Genomic DNA, 21310 nt, shown 5'->3' with positions numbered 1-21310 from the left:
CCCTGAACTTTATTGCTGTTTTTTTTTTTTTTCTCCATTATTATTTATTTTTTATTCGAAATGAATGAGATCTTGATTGATATTTGCTTACTATTGTTTCAATTTTAATGTGATATTTTTTTCAATATGCACAAACTAAATTACCTGTTTAGTTTTATTTTATTTTCTATGATTGTTTACCATAATACTGTTTAACCTTGAGTGAACAGAACAAATGATACGACCTATTTTAACTAGATATACCCTTGGGCACGTTCTTAATTTTGCCATTTTGTTGTAAATTGTAAAATGCCATATTTGTTTCTTCTTGTACGTATAAAACATTTGTGCAACACTGATTTATAATAAATGACTAATATACGCATTGTCATTCTCAGACCGTCATTTAATAATTATATAGCATTATGTAGCATACAGATGCCTTCCAACTGTTTTCATATGGAAGCACGTTTCCGCCACTAAAAAATAAATAAATCACTACGGCATGTTATAATTCCGAGTTAGTAAAGTCGTAATTATGAATTAAAGTCATAATTATGAGTTAGTAAAGTGACAAGTCATAATTATGAGATACCAGAGCATTTGCAGCAGTCTACCAACACTGTTAATATTCTTAATTACACTTTGAATAATAATTCATTTTGTCTTGTTTAATGATTCTGTCACATTTTTGTTTCTTTGCAAATTTACATGAAAATTATTTTTTCCTAATTATGACTTTTTCTAAATTATGACTTTCTATCACATCATTTTGACTTTACTAACTCATACTTATGACTTTCTTTCTCATAATTATGACTTTTGTTCTCATTTATGACTTTCTGTCTCATAATTATGACTTTCTTATAATTACGACTTTCATTCTCACAATTGACTACCATCTCATTATTTCATAATTATGACCACTAACTCATAATTATGACTTTCTATTAGATAATTATGACTTTACCATCTCATAATAATGACTTTCTTTCTCATAATTATGACCTTACTAACTCATAATTATGACTTTACCATCTCATAATTATGACTATTTCTCATAATATCATATTTATGACTTTACAAACTCATAATTATGACTTTACCATTTCATAATATTGACTTTCTTTCTCATAATTATGACTTACTATCTCATAATTTTTTAATGATCACTTTACTAACTCATAATTATGTCTTTCTATTACATAATTGACTTCCTATCTCATAATTATGACTTAACTAATAATGGTTACATGTTTGTTTATTTTAGTACGTATTTGTCAACAAAATTAAACAATAAAAACACTATACCCAATGTTTGTTATTCTAAGGCTAATAATTTTACAAAAAAAAAAAAAAAAAAATGTATTAGCATACAGATGCCTACCAACTGTTTGAGGTTTTATGCGGTAAGTTTTATTTATTTATTTTTTTAACTCACGCATTTTCCGTTTTCTTTTAACCCTAACCCTAAAAAAATAGATAATTGACATTATTATTATTATTATTATTATTGCTAAAGCCAACATTGGAGGAGAGAAATGAATAGAGAAGAAAAAGGCAGCTCAGGGTCCCACGTCGCCTTTAGTGGAAACATTTGATAGGCCTATTAACTTTCATGTAACATTGTTTCTGGAAGGCATCCACAGGCAGCGCCTCAGTGTCATTACTGTGAGAAATGTGCTTTCATACTGAACGTCTTTTACACAAGTCCTGGAAGGCGCCTAACCACCGAGGCGAATAAAACACGGGAAAACGCACAAATGGAGCCTTTCATTTCACCTCAACTCTTACCTAATATCTATCTTAAACGCTTTTCCCTATTTTTTACTACGTTTTTAGCCATACATGTCTGTTTAATCAAATATATGCGTCATTATTGCAACTTGCAAACATATTTCTAGGCAATAAAAGCCAAACAATATATTCAATTTGACAAAATAATTCAATACAACAGATTCAAATAATACAATTTTGTTAATTGCTGTGCATTCCAGTGGATTTGTGTTTTTATTCGCACTATTATTGATTTAAACCCAATAATATCAACTCCAAATGTGTACCTACCTTCCAGGACCTTCAGCAATCCATTCAAGCCAGCAAGTTTGGAGAGCGTGTTGAGTTTAATCAATTCATAACGTCGAGATGGAGCCGAACTCACTGAAGGTAACGTTTGTTATCGCTCCACTATGTTTCTCTGTGTTGTTGTTTTTGTTTTTGTTGTTTTTTTTTTTTTTTTGTCGCACTGCGCTGATGATGATCACCCTCACAAAAATCTACACACGATCTGATCCCATGTAGTGTTTGATTACATGTGTGTCATGTTTGAAATCTAAAAATAGTTTTACGATATCAATTGTATGCAGACAAAAAAAATCAAATAAAATAAATAAAAATTAAAAAAAAATAATAATAAATGATATAGGTTCACATTCCATGCGTAAAAAACTCAACATGGATCGTTAGGATTTCCATGTTTATTAGTTTTATTTAATTTTTTTTATTGAAGCATATTTATTAATTCTTGTTGTTTTTTTCCCCTCTCCCTCCTGTTACAGTGGGTGGGCTCGTCTTGCGGTTTACATGGACCATATATATTCTATAAAGCCTTTAAATGTACCCGGGACGACGGCAAACCAAGAATCCTGTCTCTTGGAGACTTTTTCTTCGTCAGATGTAAACCGGAGGATCCTATTTGCATAGCGGAGCTTCAGTTGCTCTGGGAGGAAAGGACAAGCAAGCAACTTTTATCCAGCTCCAAACTTTATTTTTTACCCGAGGATACACCCGAGGGACGCACGGGCGCTCATGGAGAGGTAGGAATAACAATTATAATCATAAAAATCGCATGGTGGATTAATGATTGTGCGTTTTTACGCCCGGTGTTTTTCCTCTTATTTTGAAAATATGTCACCAGCTTGGTGTTTGTGTGTGTATATGTGCAGCTTACATGCTCTATAACATTGATGTTTATGGACTCCACTGTGATATTTGTGTTTATTTGAGCCTGTTTAATTGTCTATTGTGGTGCCAAATGCTGATTGTGCACTTGTCCAGCTGCGCTCAATAAGGTTAGTGTTATTGTAAAAAAAAAAAAAAATTAAAAAAAAAGGGGGAAATCCGCAAGAATCCTGTCTGCACACATGACATATCTTATTATTATAAACCAATAATGTGTCATATAGTCTTGTGACATAATGGGCGGAAATTGCGGAATGAATGCAGAGGGATCAAAGTGATTCAGATGGAAAATATTTGATTAAAACACACATTATTGAATTATTATTATTTTGTGTTGATATTTCTAATGCCTCTTTGTGTTACGTTGTTGGCACTGGGGGGAAAAAAGCAGTAGTTATGATTGACTGTAGCCATATGTGGCGCTTGTGATCCGGTTACATATTACAGCAGTGAATGGCATCATCATCATCATCATGATCGGATATTGTGAATATTCAGTGTTTTCTGGCTGGGAAACAAATTATTGTTATTGTTTTTTTTAACTCTCTATTTAATTGCTACTTTGTATTGTTTGATCGCTGCGTGGAAATGGCTCCTCTTATTGTTTATATGGCAGGACAAAGCCGTGTTTGTACTTGACTCTTCCGCTTGATGGTTTTACTTGCATTCTTTCCTCTTGAGTAATAGAACGGCTATATCACATTTCTCTTTCATGAGAAAACGTGGCTATTTATGGGCCAGACGAGCACCCCGTCCGCGTGCTATATATTCTCTGTGAAACGGGTTTTAATCTCCTCGAGCTCGTGCGTTTTAAAAGTCACCAACACGTTGCAATCATTTTGTAATTACTTTGAGTTGCAACGCTCTGCCATTCACACACCACGCTTGCGCAACCACATCTAGACTCCGCCCCCTTTTCCCAAAGACCTATTAGATTAGATTTAACATTAATCCAGGAAAATCCTTCATTTAAGGATATATATATATATATATATATATATATATATATATATATATATATATATATATATATATATAAATATTTTTATAATTTTTTTTTTTTTCAAACACCTGGTTTTATTTTGTTAAATTTAATCAGGAAAAAAAATGTTTTGTTGATTTCTAAATGTGCCATTAGCCAGAATATAATGTTTGCATCCAACCAACCAACCAACCAACCACTCTTCAGCTGTCTTTTAGAACCACTTACACTGTTTATTATGGTGACTTTACACAACACAAACCCTGTCAAATTGTTTTATTTTTTGATAAAAAATTTTATGATTATGTTTATTCTAGTTTTCATTATTATTTTGTCAATTTGAATCAGAATTTTTTCACCCACTTACTCGATTTATTTTGTTTACTTTACACAGTACAAACCATGTCAATTTATTATTATTATTATTATTATTATTATTATTATTATTATTATTATGTTTTAATTTGAATTTTTTATTATTATGATTATTATGAATGTTATGGTTTTTATTATAGTTTTAATTTTTTAAATATTTTTTTTAAAATAATTACATTTTTAATAGATATTTTATTGTAGTTTATATATATATATATATATATATATAATTCGGGTCTATTTATTTATGGACCACAATGAAAACAACTAAAAACATCAAAGTGCTATACCGTCAAAAGAAAGAAAGAAATCAGTAATACAATAGACATTTGAAATGTACTTTGACCTTTACGTCAAAAGATCAAAGTAATTTTCCTGAAAAAAGTTGTTTGGAAAAATGAAACCTTAACATATTATTTAAAAAAAGAAGACAAAATTAACTTGCTGGAATAATTGAAATGAATGACTGCTCAAAGACAGGAAATGCGTATATTGTTTTTTGTGTTTGGAAGTCTTAAAAACACTTAGAAAATGCTATAATTCTGTCGTATAGTTGTCTAATAACACTAATGGCATAATTTTTAATCTATATAATAAGTGACCACAACCTAAGAAACCATTTCATAACACTTGTAACACAATAACAGTACAGATTCCCACTGACAACAGCATAAAGGCAACCTCTGTGACTAATGTCATGTTTTCATGTGCATTGAGGCTATGAAACGAGCCTTAAGCATGTTCATATTAGCATTTCCAAACTTAGTGGTGGCCACAGCTAACAAGTCTTGAGCCAATATTACGACACGCTGTAATATGATCTTCATAATCTAATACAGCTCAGACCTTTGAATGAAACACGCTCGTATATTAGGGATCGTCATCAGTAACGGAAGGTGAATGCTGATACAGCACGTCACACACACACACACCTGTTACTTCAAAACTAGCCCTGCCTTTTTCCTCAAAAACCATAAAAGTGGTCAAAGATGAATAACGTGTAATCCTCTGAGCTAAACAGGTGACATGAAAAGGCCAGATGTTGAAATAATATAATTTAGGGATGATATCTTTGAGTGCAATCATGAAGCTTATTTGTGCAGGATGACCTAATTAAAGGTCTTTTCAAACTATCTCCTCTTCAGCAAATGGGACCACTTACTGAATAGTGCACGGTGGAAATTGCCCTGACAACTCAGTCAGTTTATGACCTTCACTGAGCTCTTTCACATTCTTGCTGACTTGGCCCCATAACACGAGCTTGTCCTGCATGAGTCAGCATGGAGCGCAAGTTACAGATGCAACAAATAATTCAAAAACACAGAAAGGGAACAAACAAACAGTACTCAAGTAGAAGTACTGTTACTTGATTGAAATTGCACTCAAGTACAAGTAACTCAGACATAAAATATACACAATTACAAGCAAAAAGTAGCTTGATAGTACGCAAAGTAAGTTACTAGTTACTTTTACCCCCCCCACACGTTTATTTTTGGTAATACATTTTCAGAATCAGAGGTATTTTATTTATCCCAGTGGGGAATTACGTGTGTCACAGATGCTCGAGAAATATTACAAATGAAAAGAATAAACAAAGAACTAAAGAGAACATTTACATAATGAAGTAGTAAGAATAAATACAAGTGCACACATTACAGGAGAAAAAATAAAATAATAGTACAAATATACAAATGTACAAATATAATAAAGATATATACATGTATGTATTGCCACGGCGTCCTTGAATACAGTAAACATCTGTTGTATAAACTTGCAAAGGACGAGACCAGATCTTGCACAACTGGCGCTTAATTTATTTTCCACAGAGGCATCTGTATAAAATAAAAGGTTTGTCATGATGTGCAATTCTTTAAAAATAAAATACCACCAATGAATTAAAAAAAAATAAAATCTCAGGCTCTGAGTATAGCTAAATATATCAAATTTCAAGATACTGTATATCGAGTTTTCAGTCTTGGCGATATAGACGAATATATATATATATATATATATATATATATATATATATATATATATATATATATATATATATATATATATAGTTTATAGCTCATTTTGCATTAAAATAATCATTTTAGGAGTCACTGCGTTCACTACTTCTCAGAACAGCATGAAAAGCACAGTTGGATGGATTGACGAGTGCGTTCTAACCCAGACTTTCCCCTAAACAAGCCATACTACAGAACTCACTCACATGTGCTGTCCGCAAGAAAAAAGCCAAAAGTGGCACATATTGTGCAGCTCTTTATTAGATTTAAAATGATCACGATTTATATTGTATATTAAGAGAAAAACGTTGAGATATGAGTTTTGGTCCATATCACCCAGCCCTAGTGCCATGTGTGTAACAGCATAATGGGTACAAAAATAATAATTTACTCAGTAACGGTTGGGTGTACAAATGTAACAAAATACTTTACTTCTTTTAAATGTACTTAAGTACAAGTACCCATAAAAGCAACTCAATTACAGTAAAGTGATTTACTTTCAACTCTGTGATCCGGTGCCCCTTCCTCCTCCTCACAAAAGCTTCCACAGTGAAACTATTCAGCATTTAAACTGTTTGCTAAAGTGATGTGAAAAAAAAAAGTAAGCACCACAAGAGTTGATTTTTAACTACACAGAGTAGAGCAATTTATAATCCTCACATTAGTCATTTTCCCCTCAGTGCTGCAAGTGTATGGAGGCAGATTAATGACTGTGGAACCACGCTGAACTGTAAATCTAAAATTAACTGGCTGAAAATCAGGCGTTGAAATTAGCCCACTGACTCATACAGATATTAACTAGATAACATGGAGCTCTTTGTTATGTTCTCACAAGGTTTCATTGCTAAACAGACACAGTGTGTGTGTTTGCCAGGTAAAACTACCACTTTGTGTGCTTTATGTTATGTATTCCTCAACTTTTTTTGTTTTCCCTCCCCTTGAATATTTCCACAAGGCATGAATTAGGAACAGTGCCTGACATGTAAACAGCCAGCCTTGTTCCTTTTCCATTGTAGCATTTATTATCTTCAGCCCAAAGCCAATGTTTTCCAGTTTATTTTCCCGCAAACATTAAGAGCAGACTTTTATTGAACTTGCTCTCCTGAATTGGATTACTGATTCACTTGTGTTCCTGGTGCAAAGGAGTGATGTAATTTGCTGGTTATTTCTCAGATATTTGTTTGCACACGACTGTTGTTTGCTGAGTTTTGCCGTGCTTTTGCAACGATAAGAGGAACCAAGCCTGTGACCTACTGTGCTTGTTTTTCTTCTGTCACATGGAGCTTGAGGTCAATTCCTCTTAAAGCTATCCAGCTTTAACCCGAGTCAGCTTTTTGGCTTGAAAATGATTGTTTATTTGCTGAATAATTGCACATCTTGGTGCCTGTAAGCCCAATACTTAAAGGAATCCTGCACTGTTTTTACAAATGTAGCCTAAAACCTTTGAAATGTACTTATTAGAAGATGTATACCTAACAAACCACATTATTTTCCACCATATTTGTTTTATTATCTTTTAAAAATGGGACTACTTTATAGTTTTAGAGCCTGTGTTCTTCCATCTTGAAATCACATGATTGATTGACGTCCCATTGATGACTCCCGGGGGCCAAATCCGGTCCTAGAGCATCCAATTTGGCCCATAGATGACAGCAAAGATTATTGAGAAAACATGAATTATTGTGTATATTTCCAAATAATTAAATTGTAGATCTCTCCATTCTACTAAATTACACAAAAATTGGTTAAAAAATCAATCATTTTTGAAGAGACTGATATTGAAAACTACAGCACAATAATGTTAAAATTGCTCTGTTTCCCCCCACTTAAAATCTGGGGCCCACTTCAGATCAAACTGATCCGAATTTGGCCCCTGAACTATCATGAGTTTAACACGTGCTCTAAATAATAATAATAATAATAATAATAATAATGTATGACCGCAGGGGGCGACAGTACCCACTCTGCGGTTTGGTAGTAGACAATGAAGCAGAGAAGAAGAGCTTTCCTAAGGTACCTTTACTGTCCTTTAAACAGTGTGCTGACATGCTCTGGTGGTGACTGAAGGTCACGAGTAAATCACGTGCAAACCCTGAGGAAATAAGTGCTTTTGGGTAGGAGTCCTTCAACAGTCCGTGATTTACGCTTGTCACTGTAACTGTTTTTTATCCATTTTCTGTAAACAAAAGAGGGTTAAATCAATACCTTTTATCTTTTCCTGATTATCTAGAGCAACTGAAAGCAGCACAAATTGGCATTTTGACAGAAAAAACTGCTAAATGATCTAAAAAGCAGGCTGAATTCTTCACTCCAATAGAAAACAATGGGATGTTTACAGGTAGTGGGGCCGTGTGACATCATCAATCACGTGATTTCAAGATGGCGTAATGCAGGTTTTAAAATGGTATAGTAGTCCCATTTTTAAAAGTTAATAAACAAATATGATGCAAAAAGAATGCGTTTCAATGCGAATTAAGATATTTCAAAGGTTTTAGGCAACATCTGCTTAATAAAGGATCCATTAAATAAGCAGATGAGGATAAAATGTTTTCAACTGTTTATAGTGGGTTAATTATTAAGTCCATATGTCGGGGCAAGGTTTATTTTTCATCAGCTTTTCTTGGTCAGACAAGTAGTGTTTACCCTCCACAAGCTGAGCTCAGGCTGCTCTTTAAACAGGCTTTGTCTGGTTGCTCACCCATTATGGATAAAACCCCTCTTTTTTGGGCCTCTGCTCTATTTGTCTGCTTACAAACTGACACTTATTGGAAAGCCACATATGTTTTAGAAATCCTCAACGACGTGTTTTATTTCATTAGTTCGCCTTCCAAAAAAGCTTCGTCTGTTGTGCTAAATGTTCTTCAATTTATGGAGAAATTGTATAGTAGATATCAGCTCCACACACACATACACCCACTCATTGTACACTCAGCTTCATGCTGGTAATTGCTTATGCTTATCTCATACTATATATATACCAAATATGTGCAGATAGAGCAAAGCAAACTGAAACGGCGGGTGAATATTTCTGGATCGTGTCATCATTAAGGTGCTATTACCGTCACCTCTGGTTTCATCTGACCTCTTTTCTCTGTTTTGTTCATCTAGCTGTTTATCGCTTTAGCTCTTACAAACACAAACACACATACACACGCACGCACACACACACTGTCAGGCTGGGGGGACTGCAGCAGTCGTCGTCCACTATTGATTGCTGTGGAAAACACTTTGGCATACATCCAGACTGAGCCTATTTCTCCAGAGCATGGCAGTATTCCATGCATGTGTTTCAGAGCTTGGAAAAGCCAGCTTGTAGTGAAATTAGATTGTATTCATTTTGCTGCTTCTTTGATTTTTTTTTTTTCCTCCTTAGGGGGAGCGAAAAAAAAAAAAAAAACACAACTCTGAATGAGGAATTCAGGCATCTGGGAATGTTAGTGGAGTTAAGTGTAAGTGGCTCAGATATGCAGGCATGGATAACATCATCCAGCTGAATGATCACTGTGTAAATATGATATGGCACTTTTTTTTATTAACAGTAATCTTTTAATGTGCATTCTTGTCCCGGTTGGTCTGTATTATTATTATTATTATTATTATTATTCCAGATCGTTTCATTCACGCAGCAATGGCAGGAATTTGGTGTTGGGGAAGGATTGGGGGGGGGGGGCTTTATTGTGCATGTAGCGCACACGAGCATGTGCGTCTCCTCCTGCCGCAGAACAAGTCATTAACTCTGAACATTGCCCTCAAGTGAATTCCTCACCGTTGCTGAAATAGCATGTAAATTATTACCAGCTTTTCAGGATAGTGTAATTTAAAGCCTTTAAAATGTAGTATGCCGGACTTCAAAGGCTATATAAAAACAACCCACAATCATTCAGATTCTGATTCTTTTCACTAAAGCAGGGGTTTCAAACTCATTTTAGGTCAGGGGCCAAAAACGGAGCAGTTTGATCTCAAGTGGGCCACAGATTACATGCGGGAAAACAAGTAATTTCAACATTATTTTGCCCTGTTTCGTACTTCTGCGTATGAACAAAATACAAAATATGTAAGAAACTGACAATATCCAAGTAATAAGTGGTAGATATAACTCCTCGTAGGATATTCACTATAAATTTCATTTATTTCTGTGACCAATTTCAATTTCATTAAGGGAAAATTGAATTTTGTCAGAATGTTGAATTTTTAACAGTTTAACCCTAAAAACGACTGCAATCATGCAATATAAGCACTGGGAGTGTTGAGTTTCATTTACACAATGATTCCTGTTTTCGCTTTAATTTTTTACTTTCTCCTGCGGGCCACATTGGATGCTCTAAAGGGCCAGATTTGGCCCCCGGGCCATGAGTTTGACAGATGTGCAGTGAACCATTCAGTGTGTTTGCAGCTAATGTAATTATGTTACTGCAGCGCCCACTTGTCAACACATGGGAGAGTTTTGCTGCTTTTTAAGCTAATTTTTTCCCCTCCACTTTATCATTGACAAACCACATGAACAAGCAAACATTTGCTCTGATGCATGACTCCAGTGCTCTCACTGGATCATTATTATTATAACCTTTAAGGTCACAGAAGTGAAGCTGTTGTCTAAAATTCAATCCAATATATATATATATATATAAATATATATTTTTTTGTTATTGCTTGCGTGCAGTTTTCCTGCGGCGGCTTAATTTACTAAAACACAAGCGAGGACACAAAGCTGGAGCTTCGAGGCAGCTGATGCAGCTTTTTATTTTGGTGTCACCTTACATGATGGATGCCTTACCGACTCTCAGAGAAGCTTTGAAATCTCCTTTTTCTCTCTGTCTGTTTGTCATTTAAAATGTAAGAAAAAAAGAATGTTTTAGTTCATACATCACCTCGGCACACGTGAGAGAAAATCTGTGATCAGAATCTGTGAATAAAAGATGAGTTCAGGACCCTGCTGCTATTTCAGCAACTTTTATGCATATGAATATGAAATGCTCAAATTAAATAAGGCAGAACAATCATGCAATCATTGAAATCGTGTAAATACGATACGTTGAAGTTCCAGAAATCATAACTGTAATCCAGTTATTCCTTGGCTCAGGTTTAATTCCCATATAAGTTTGTTTTGGGGACAATAAATTCAAGGTCAGTCATGAGAGAGGGAGCGCGAGAGCGAAATCAAGTCATATTATCTTTTAGTCCAGACGTAGGCAACTGGTTTATGTGGCCTTTGGTCTAATTTTGTGTGACCCCCAAAAACAAAAATGTAGTTCATGAAGTTCTATGAAGCCCAACACAACACACAAAACTCCAGAAAAAAAGAAAATGACAGCAAAATGCACAAAATGTCAACAAAAGACACACGAAACCACAAAATGTACAAAAAGACTTCAAAGACACATAAAATGCCAACAAAATTGTACAAAATAACAGGAAAAAAACCCCACAAAAAGACAACAATAACAAAAAATATAACAAACACACACAATGACTCAAAAAACACAACAATAAAACAAAAAATATAACAAACACACATAATGACTCGAGAAACACACTAAAAGATAGCAATAACACAAATATAACAAAAACACACTAATGACTCGAAAAACACAAAAGGCAACAATAACACAAAAAATGAAACAAAAACACACATAATGACTCGAAAAACACTCAAAAAGACAACAAAACACAAAAAATATAACAAAAACACACATAATGACTCAAAAAACACAAAAAGACAGCAATAACACAAAAAATATTACAAAAACACACAATGACTCAAAAAACACACACATAAAGACAGCAATAACACAAAAATATAACAAAAACACACTAAAAGACAACAATAACACAAAAAAATTTAACAAAAACACACATTGACTCGAAAAACATACAAAAAGACAACAATAACACAAAAAATATGACAAACACAATGATTTGAAAAACACACAAGAAGACAACAAAACATAAAAGATATATAACAAAAACGCACAGTGACTCAAAAAAACACACAAAAGACAACAAAACATAAAAGATATATAACAAAAACGCACAGTGACTCAAAAAAACACACAAAAGACAATAAAACATAAAAGATATATAACAAAAACGCACAGTGACTCAAAAAAACACACAAAAAGACAACAAAAAAGAAAATAGACAAAATGAACTAAAAAAACACCACGAAAACAAACACAAAAGGACTAAAAAGACAAAACCCTTTGTTCTTTCCTGTATTAATAATCTGGTCATTATTTTAAATAAATGTTGATGTTGTGGCCCTCGGATCAGATAGAAGTTGCCCATTTCTGTTCTAGACCTTCATTCTACTTCTTTCTTTGTTTCTCTTTATGTCCCCCTGTCTGCTCATTGCCCATGTCACCATGTCCATTACTCAATTACTAATCTGCGTTGGCCTCAGGAATTCCAGCGCTGACCTCTGAGAGGCAGCAGGCTGAAACCATCCCAGCATGACAGGCCCAGTGCGTGTGTGTGTGCGCGCGTGGCCATGGTATAGAAAGACACCCACCTACAGGACGAGCGCACCCTTGACTCTAAAGCAGAAAGTCCCGTCCTATAGCGATGAGACGCTCATCTGCAGAACAAACGCTGACAGTCAGGAATGTCTGTGTTAATGTTGGATCTTTAAACCTGTCACAGTGATGTGGAATATCTGAGTGTGTGGTGTATCTAATAGGACCCAGAGGTGAAAGTAATGGATTACAAATATTCACGTTACTGTTATTGAGTTGCTTTTATTGGTACGTATTGTGCTTTTTTGAATATATTTCTAAATCAGTAATTTTACTTGTACTTAAGTATGTTTTAAAAGAAGTTAAGTAATTTGTTACATGTCTACACCCAACGTTACTGAGTAAAATGCTGTTTTTTGTGATTATTTTATAATCTTGTTTCATGGCACATTGAATGATAGACGGACATTATAAAACTACAACAATCAGATAATCCATATGTTCTTAGTCGTGCTATTTCTGATCAACAATCAGCCACTTTCTATGGTTCATGTTGGGGTTTCTACCTATTGTTGTTACCCACATGGTACATTTGGCATGGCACTGTTTTAAAGTTCATAAATGTAGCTATACTTAGAGCCTGAGGATTTTTACTTTATTTTGAATTTAAATCATTTGTGTTATTTTATTTAAAAAGATATGTGTACATTTTGACAAACTTTTTTGTTTTCTACAGATGCCTTTGTGGAAAATAAGCTAAGATTCAAATTTGCAAGAACAAAAACTCAAAAATGACAAAAAAAAAAAAATACAAAATGAAAGAAAAATATCTAAAATGGCAACAAAAGCACACAAAAATGACAAAATGTATAACGGCAAAAAAAAAACAAAAACTTAGAAAATAGGAGAAAAATATAAAACCAAAACAATCAAAATGATGACAAAAATACATAAAACAACAGAATATACAACAACAAAAAGTCATTGACTCCAAAAACACACTAAACGACATAAAACACACACAAAAGACAAAAATCTAAAATATATAAAATATTTACATTTTTACAAACCTTTTATTTTATATAGATGCCTTTATGGAAAATAAGTTCTAATTGTGCAAGATTTGGTCTCTTTTTCTTTTTAAGTTTATACGTGAGATGTTTACTGTATGCAAAGGAATCGTGGTGAGATTTATTACCAAACATAAACATGTGGTGGGTAAAAGTAACTAATAACTTTTACTTTGAGTACTATTTAATTGAGCTTCTTTTTACTTTTACTTGAGTATTTTATGTATGACTTTCTTGTACTTCTACTTGAGTAGGATATAACAGTACTCTTAAATCTTATTTTTTATTGTTGAACCAGGGTGAAAAACTTTTATTTTATATGTGGTTGTTGTGTATATTTAGTCAATGTTAGGCCTTTCTTCAAGTAATACCTATTTATAAAAGAGGATTGGAATATTAGTGTTAGATTCATGTTTATTTGTTGATTTTGTGTAATAAAAAAGAGCTTAAAAGGATTTTTGTGCCACGTAAACATCTGTTATCTAAGCAAAAGGAGTCGGACTGCAAAACGTGTGATTTCTCTTATATAATTCATCGTTTAAATGGTTGAAAAACGGATTGATTAATCCCTTACTTAAAGAAGCTTTCACTTCTGCCCTAGTTATTAGTGAGACGCCTCCGACGCCATCACTACCGCTGTGACATTCCTAAACGCTGCCTTTTTTGTCCTTAAGGAACGAGTTAAACGCAGACGCAACAGTTTAATCCGTGCATGTCACAAGTATATCTTCAATAGCTCCAGTTATCTGCACTGCAGCAGTTTATTTCTCTCCTAGTCGCTGATTACAGGATGTGTGCAGTCATAGCAATACATCTACTTCTTAATGTTGTTGGAGATATATGATATGAATTATTGATCGAGATGGAGAGGAAAAGAAACATTTTCCACTTAATGTGTTACCATCAACTATAAAAAAACAAGCCGCTATCATGTGTGCATATGTTTTATTATTGTTATTATTGATGAACAAGGGGTTAAATAAATGGCAGCAGGTAAATAAAAGAGTTGAAATGTGTCTGATGTACGCGTGTAGGAGGAAGTGTGGCAGCGTTGACACCAGGCAGTTTATGTGGGCTGTGGGCACACACTCGCCATTGACCTATATTATCATCAAGTGGCCTGCTGGCAATGTGTGCCACTTCACCAACCTACCACTTACATAAGCCAGAACGATACCTAAAGATTTATGGATGAAAGACCAAACCATTAGAAATAATATAATACTTTATTATTCCTACAATATGGGAACATTTTCAGTTCTATCCATTTGATAATGAATGAAGTAACAGACTTTGATTAATTTGATGATTCTATCTATATTCTTTCATCCCTTTTCAAGGTTGACACACAGGTAATTGAAAGACATGACAACTTTACACATATTTAAAAATGCTTAATAGAATAGAATAAAATGCCTTTGCCACTGTACACATGTACGATGAGATTAAAAAAGTCAACTCCAGTAACAGTGCAAAACAATGTAAGAAATAAACAATTTATACAGTATAAACATAGGACATAAAGGAGGTAAAGTGAGTAGTCATGGGGAGTATATACATTTTGCGTAATACATAAATAACTACAGTGTTATTATATACAGTGTCTGGTGTATATGTGTATAGCACATTATCTCTATATACAGTTCAATGGTATTACACAACAGTGTTTTAAAAAGTGGCTGAGGAGAGTCTGGGGGTAAATCATATTTTTACCAATCGTAATGTATATATCATGTATTTTTTTTTATTTTAGTTGTTGGTGTAATGAAAATGTGTCTTGATGTACCTTTTTATGTAATGTCTTTGTGTATTTTTAACTGGTCTTACATGTTCTAGAATCTTGTTTTTTTTTTTTTTTTTTTTTTTTTTTTTAAGAAAATTTTTTGAACAAAAAAAAACAAATAATATGTTTAGAAGTGTATTTTTGGATCTTTGATGGAAACTGTCCCTCTGGAGTGTTTTCTACGGTGGCCCTAAAAGTTCAACACAACACAAAATAATTTTTTTTCTATGTTAAAATCACTTTTCTTCGAGGATTTTTTCTTCCGTCGTTGTTTATCAGGCTGCGTTCGTGTCGTTTGTATTTCTATGCTTTTTATTTTTGTGTCGTGAGCTTTCGTGTTGTATTGTGAAGTTTGTATTTTTATGCGCTCACCTGCGTGTCACAAACAGGTTATATTTATTTTTAAAAAAACCTACAAAAACAGTTCATCACTAATTCCACGAGCGTAATTTTCTATATGAGGTTATTTGATGACGAACACTTATTCAATACTCTTTAATAATAACACAAAGTTTCTAAATCTTCACTTTCATTGATGTTTGATTTAATCAAGTCTTCACCTAAAGCTTTATTTAACAACTTTTTAGCTGTAGATACAGAAAGTGGCTAGAGATCAATTGAAAATAAGTTATGTTTGTAATGAGGAGTAAGTAAATATTTTTAAATTAAAATTTTAAAAACCAATATCATCACATATAAACAATACCAAAGGGTTCAGCACCATTAACCGTTGTATTGTATATTATTCTTAATACTTTTTTCACACCACACTAGATATTTTGTTTAATAAAAAGTAGGTGTTCTAGTTTATTGTTGCATCACACTTCTATTAGGCCAACATGGATTATGTAAATCAGGGGTTCTCAACTGGTCTAACCCTGGGACCCACATTTTGCCACAGTCATTAAATCGCGACCCTCTTTTTCAAAAATACCTGTTGAAAACACACATATATAATCTTTTTAAAAACATACATCTACATATTTTCCTGTGTATTGCATTTTGCAGCATGCCTGTCAAAAGATGTTTATTTCAAAATAAAAGACAAGTCTTCCATGAGAGATATTTGCGTCTGAGTGGAAATTGCAGAGAAAACACTAGTCATTAGTTTTTATATGAGGGACTGAGGAGATAAATGATCTATTGCTATAATCCTGCATATTTTATGTTCAACAATGTGTGTTGTCCCCTTTTATAAATAAAGTGAATGTTTCAGAAGTAGAAATTATTAGTATGCAGTTATTCAAGCAGAGAAGTGTTACAATTAGTGCTCAAAAATGTTGAAATGACACTTTTTTTTTTTTTTCTATAGAAAACTCCCATTGGAGATAAGACTGGTTCATGTTTGGGCCCTGAACTAAAATGAAACAAATGTGCTCTGAGAACAAACAAAAAGACTGGGAAAACAAATTATAATTTGGATTATTGTTCTCTGTCTTCTTCCTTCTTCTTCTTCTTCTTCTTCTTCTTCTTCTTCTTCTTCTCTTTTCTTCTTTCTTCTTTTCTTCTTTTTCTCTTCTTCTTTTTCTTCTTCTTCTTCTCTTCTTTTCTTCTTCTCTCTTTTTTCTTCTTCTTCTTCTTCTTCTTCTTCTTCTTCTTCTTCTTCTTCTTCTTCTTCTTCTTCTTCTTCTTCTTCTTCTTCTTCTTCTTCTTATTGGTCTTCAATGTCTGCCTCTAACAAACAAGTAATTTATAAATCCTACAGTATGTGTCTCTACGTTTATCCTTCATTAAGGATTACCTCTTAAACAAAGCACAAATTCAATATTCACATTCCCCCTACAACTCACAGACTGGTAGTTATTGTCCATTTTGGTCGCCGGCTGTTTGGTGGACTGATTGTGAACTGTGTCGACAGCTGCTGAATTGCGTTCACCTGTTGTTGTGTTTTTCCTCCAAAAGTCAAACGAGTCTCCGAACAGGATCTGTTAACACTCCCCACCACAGCAGCAGCAGCAGCGCGTCATTCGGCTGATTATCATAGAAAGAACTTGTGTGTTTTAGGGTTTAGTGTTACTGTGGTGTGCCATTCAATGGTGGTTTGACTCACCGCATACATTCAGGGCTCTTTAAATGGACTCCTTCTGCAATACCTGATGGTTTTGTGTCGACAGCAGATTACACCCAAGCACACTGGGTAATTTCGACGTAGCCATAGTGTGCTATGTGTTGTTTTTGGCTGCAGGGCTGAATGTTATTTACTGTTGCTCTACATTATTCAAATATTCTGCTTTTCTGAAGGCAGGAGGGAGTTTTTTTTTTCATTTTCTTTTTCATTGCATGGAAAGCCGGTTACATCCACACACTAGCACTTGACAGCTGCAGACAGCTCATTATTAAAAGACCTTAAAAAAAACACCATGTTTGATGTTTCTACTAAGTCAAAGAGACACAGCTATATCAATCTATCCCTTGCAGGCTTTTTTCCCGTTCCTTTATAAGGTTATACTGTCTTTAACTGGTTGGGATTTGATGTGCCTGGAGTTGTGTAGATGATGTGAGGAATGAATATGGGTGATTGTATAGAGAGAGAGCACTCAGAGGGAATCTGAAACCATAAAGTAGTGTTTGTTTTTAGCATACGGTGACAAAAAAAAATCCAGCCACACTTTGAAATAATCCATTGAATCACGACAAAAAAAAAAAAAAAGAAGAGGATAATCTTACCGTTTCCAGCCACACAAAGAAAGGATTAGCCCTCGAGTTGTTCTTCTTCTGGCTTTCATTTATATTGTTTTTTTTTTTTGGTGTGGCGAGCCTCTGTTTACATGCCAATGTGACATAAACGAGTGTTATTTCAATGTCAAAAATAAAATAAGGGCTCTTATGAGAGGAACTGAGTACAGACTTGTAAAGTGGAGATAACCAAGGTAAACGTCAGAGTCCTGTTCTGTGCGTTCTGCGTTTCTGCCCTTCGCACATCTGTCCGCCACATTTCCTTGTGTCTGCAATAGCCGTCTCACTGCATATATGAGCGCTCTGTCCGTTCTGTTGCTAACATGCACTCCAGCCATTAGCGCTTCAAATGGAAACACATTTAAAGCGACTCCGCTTCCTTCCCCTCTCCACTGGACTTCTAGGACTAGCACGAGAGCTATTAAAAAGCCTCCAAATGAACCACTGGAAGGGAAATAAAGTGGAAGCACAACTTTAAAGAGAGCAAATCTTATTAAGCCTCGTGGAATGATTATGAATGAACACACAAAAAAAAAAAAAAAAACACACCACCAACACTTTGTTTATCATCAGCCCCTGAACATCAATGCTATAGATTTACATTTATAGTGTTTCTGACAGTTCCACTTTAGTTTTATTGAATGTCAGTAAAACCTCTGGCTCGCAGCTTCTTCCCGTTTCATTCATTACGCTCCGACTGTAACAAATTACGTTTCATCTTTTATCTACACTCTGAAGGCGTAATCACAGGCAGCGAGTGTGACTTGTTCTTTAAAAGCAGGAAAAAGTCTGAGAAAATCGCAAACCAAAAAAAAAAAAAAAAAACGCTCATCAGATAGCCTGAGTGACTGACGCTCTCATTGACATTGATTTAACTCCTGGCATCAACTCAACTCTGCAATCATCCACACCATCCATATTCATGCTGCTGTAATCTACCTACATTAGCATGCCGCTACAGCCATAATGCTACTCGACACACATACCAATTGATTAATAAGGTTGTTTCTCTGATTCAGATCTTTGCTCTCTGTGGTATTTTAGTCATAATACATAACCCTGATAACGGGCAATATATATAGATTCAAGATATGTCGAGATTGTTATTTTGGCAATATAGAAAATTACAATATTGTTATACAGTAGTCCCTCGTTTATCGCGGGGGTTACGTTCTAAACATAACCCGCAATAGGCAAAATCCGCAAAGTAGTAAGCTTTATTTTTTTACAATTATTATACATGTTTTAAGGCTATAAAACCCCTCCCCACACACTTTATAATCTTTTCTCAGACAGACGTCAACATTGTGGGTTTTGTCGGGGAGAAAACTTGCAAACATACAGCACTTCAGAATCCGCAGGATCAAAAAATGTCCCCATTCGCTTCATATGCGAGTTTGAAGCAAAGCCCCGCCCACCACTGCCTGCTGAAGCGAGGAGCTGCGCTCCTTTTTCTCCTCTCATATATATAAACCACCAGTGAAAAAAGCCGGTGTGATTAGCGGCTAATGCTAGCCTAGCTCAGTGCCACAGAGATAACCTTTACCTGCTACCACCACCTCCTCGTTGATTCTCCTCCACACCAAATATTTCAGAGTCCGGTCCTGGTTATAAAGACCATGTCATACAGCTCCAGGTGGTCACACACAGCTTCTACTCCATGGTTGAATGGGTGAACAGACCGGTGTCTGTGTTGACGGCTTGACGTCATCGTCAACAAATGACGCGTGGATCGGGCCTCACAGTAAAGATTTTTGTATCTGGGCCGCGTCTACCCATTGACTTTGTATGTAATCTGGATGTATGGGCATTTCTTGACGCATCCGGTGTGAGCGCAGCAGCCAATCAGGACGCAGAACACAATGCAAAAAAAATGCATCCAAAATTGCACTGTAAAAAAATCCGCAAAACACTGAGGCCGCGAAAGGTGAACCGCGTTATAGCGAGGGACTACTGTATGTTTATATCTATTTATTTAGCTTATTTTGTTTGAAAATGCTCGTTTTAGGAGTTACTGCTTTCATTGAAAAGCACAGTCAGATGGATTGCTGAGTGCGTTCTAACCCAAACCTTTTCCCTAGACAAGCCGCCACACTACGAGACTCACTCACACATGCTGTCCCTTATAAAAGAAAAAGACTAAAGTGGCACATATTGTGCAGCTGTTTGTTAGTAAATTAGCCTGTATGGCATTTTGCATCACCAAATTTAACCCAAAATTGTCTGGTTAAGACTTTATTTGAATTAAAATGATTGAGATTTGTGTCGTATATCGGATATGAATTTTGGTCCATATCACCCAGCCCTACTGGCCCTATGCTTGTTATATTGGTGCAGATTGCATTAGCTGCTGTTAATTTAAGGTTTTACACTTTAAAGGCTTGTGTGAAATTTCTATCCCCATTAATAATGATACATTAGGTCCAAATGTATGGGCACTTCCGATTTTTCAAAAAGTTCTATACAATCTGGATCCGATCCAGCTGAAACTTGGTGGAGTCACTGAGGAACCAATCTGACATGACTGAGTCAAAGTTAATAAAGATCAGTCAAACGAATATTCATTTTTCAATTTTTTTCCAATAATGAGAGATAGGGATTTTCTGATTTTCCGATACAATAGGTCCAAATGTATGGGCGCCCCCATCTTTATGAGAAGTCACCCTAAATGTGCAATGTACCTCCGATCTAGATGAAACCTGGTGGGGTAATTGAAAAACCAACGTGACATACTGTAACTGAGTCTAATTTCATAAAGATCAAAAGGTCAGTTAATTACGAACCAAGATATGCAAGATATGAGATGGGGATTTTTTTTTTTTTTTTGACACTGATCCAGAATCAATATAGTGTTTCAGATCCCATTCAAAATATAATGGGATCTTCCCCTTTGATGTAATCCTGTTAACAGACAAACAATAATAAATCTTACCTCCTTAGCGGAGGTGATAATGTTAACCTATTCATATGAACTATTATAGCAGAGATGGGCAACTTCTATCAGACTGGGGCCCATGAAAATG

At 34.7% G+C, this 21310-nt stretch overlaps 2 protein-coding genes across 2 annotated transcripts in view; one reads left to right on the top strand and one right to left on the bottom strand.

Annotated features, from left to right (window-relative positions):
- The window catches only part of LOC114476744 (transmembrane protein 26-like), a 32063-nt gene extending 29876 nt beyond the window's left edge, over positions 1-2187 (bottom strand). Inside the window, exon 1 of the mRNA XM_028468613.1 lies at positions 2047-2187. The gene's annotated coding sequence lies outside the window, so the exon portion shown is untranslated. The remainder of the gene's footprint in view (positions 1-2046) is intronic.
- arid5b (AT-rich interaction domain 5B) overlaps positions 2119-21310 on the top strand; it is a 130817-nt gene continuing 111625 nt past the window's right edge. Inside the window, exons 1-2 of the mRNA XM_028468609.1 lie at positions 2119-2145; positions 2538-2795. Coding sequence (XP_028324410.1) covers positions 2125-2145; positions 2538-2795 — 279 coding nt within the window. The 5' untranslated portion in view covers positions 2119-2124. The remainder of the gene's footprint in view (positions 2146-2537; positions 2796-21310) is intronic.

This window comes from Gouania willdenowi, chromosome 15 (genome assembly GCF_900634775.1).
Source record: "Gouania willdenowi chromosome 15, fGouWil2.1, whole genome shotgun sequence".
NCBI lineage: Eukaryota > Metazoa > Chordata > Actinopteri > Blenniiformes > Gobiesocidae > Gouania > Gouania willdenowi.
Note: the sequence above shows the minus strand (reverse complement) of the source record. Positions and strands in the feature narration are given on the sequence as shown.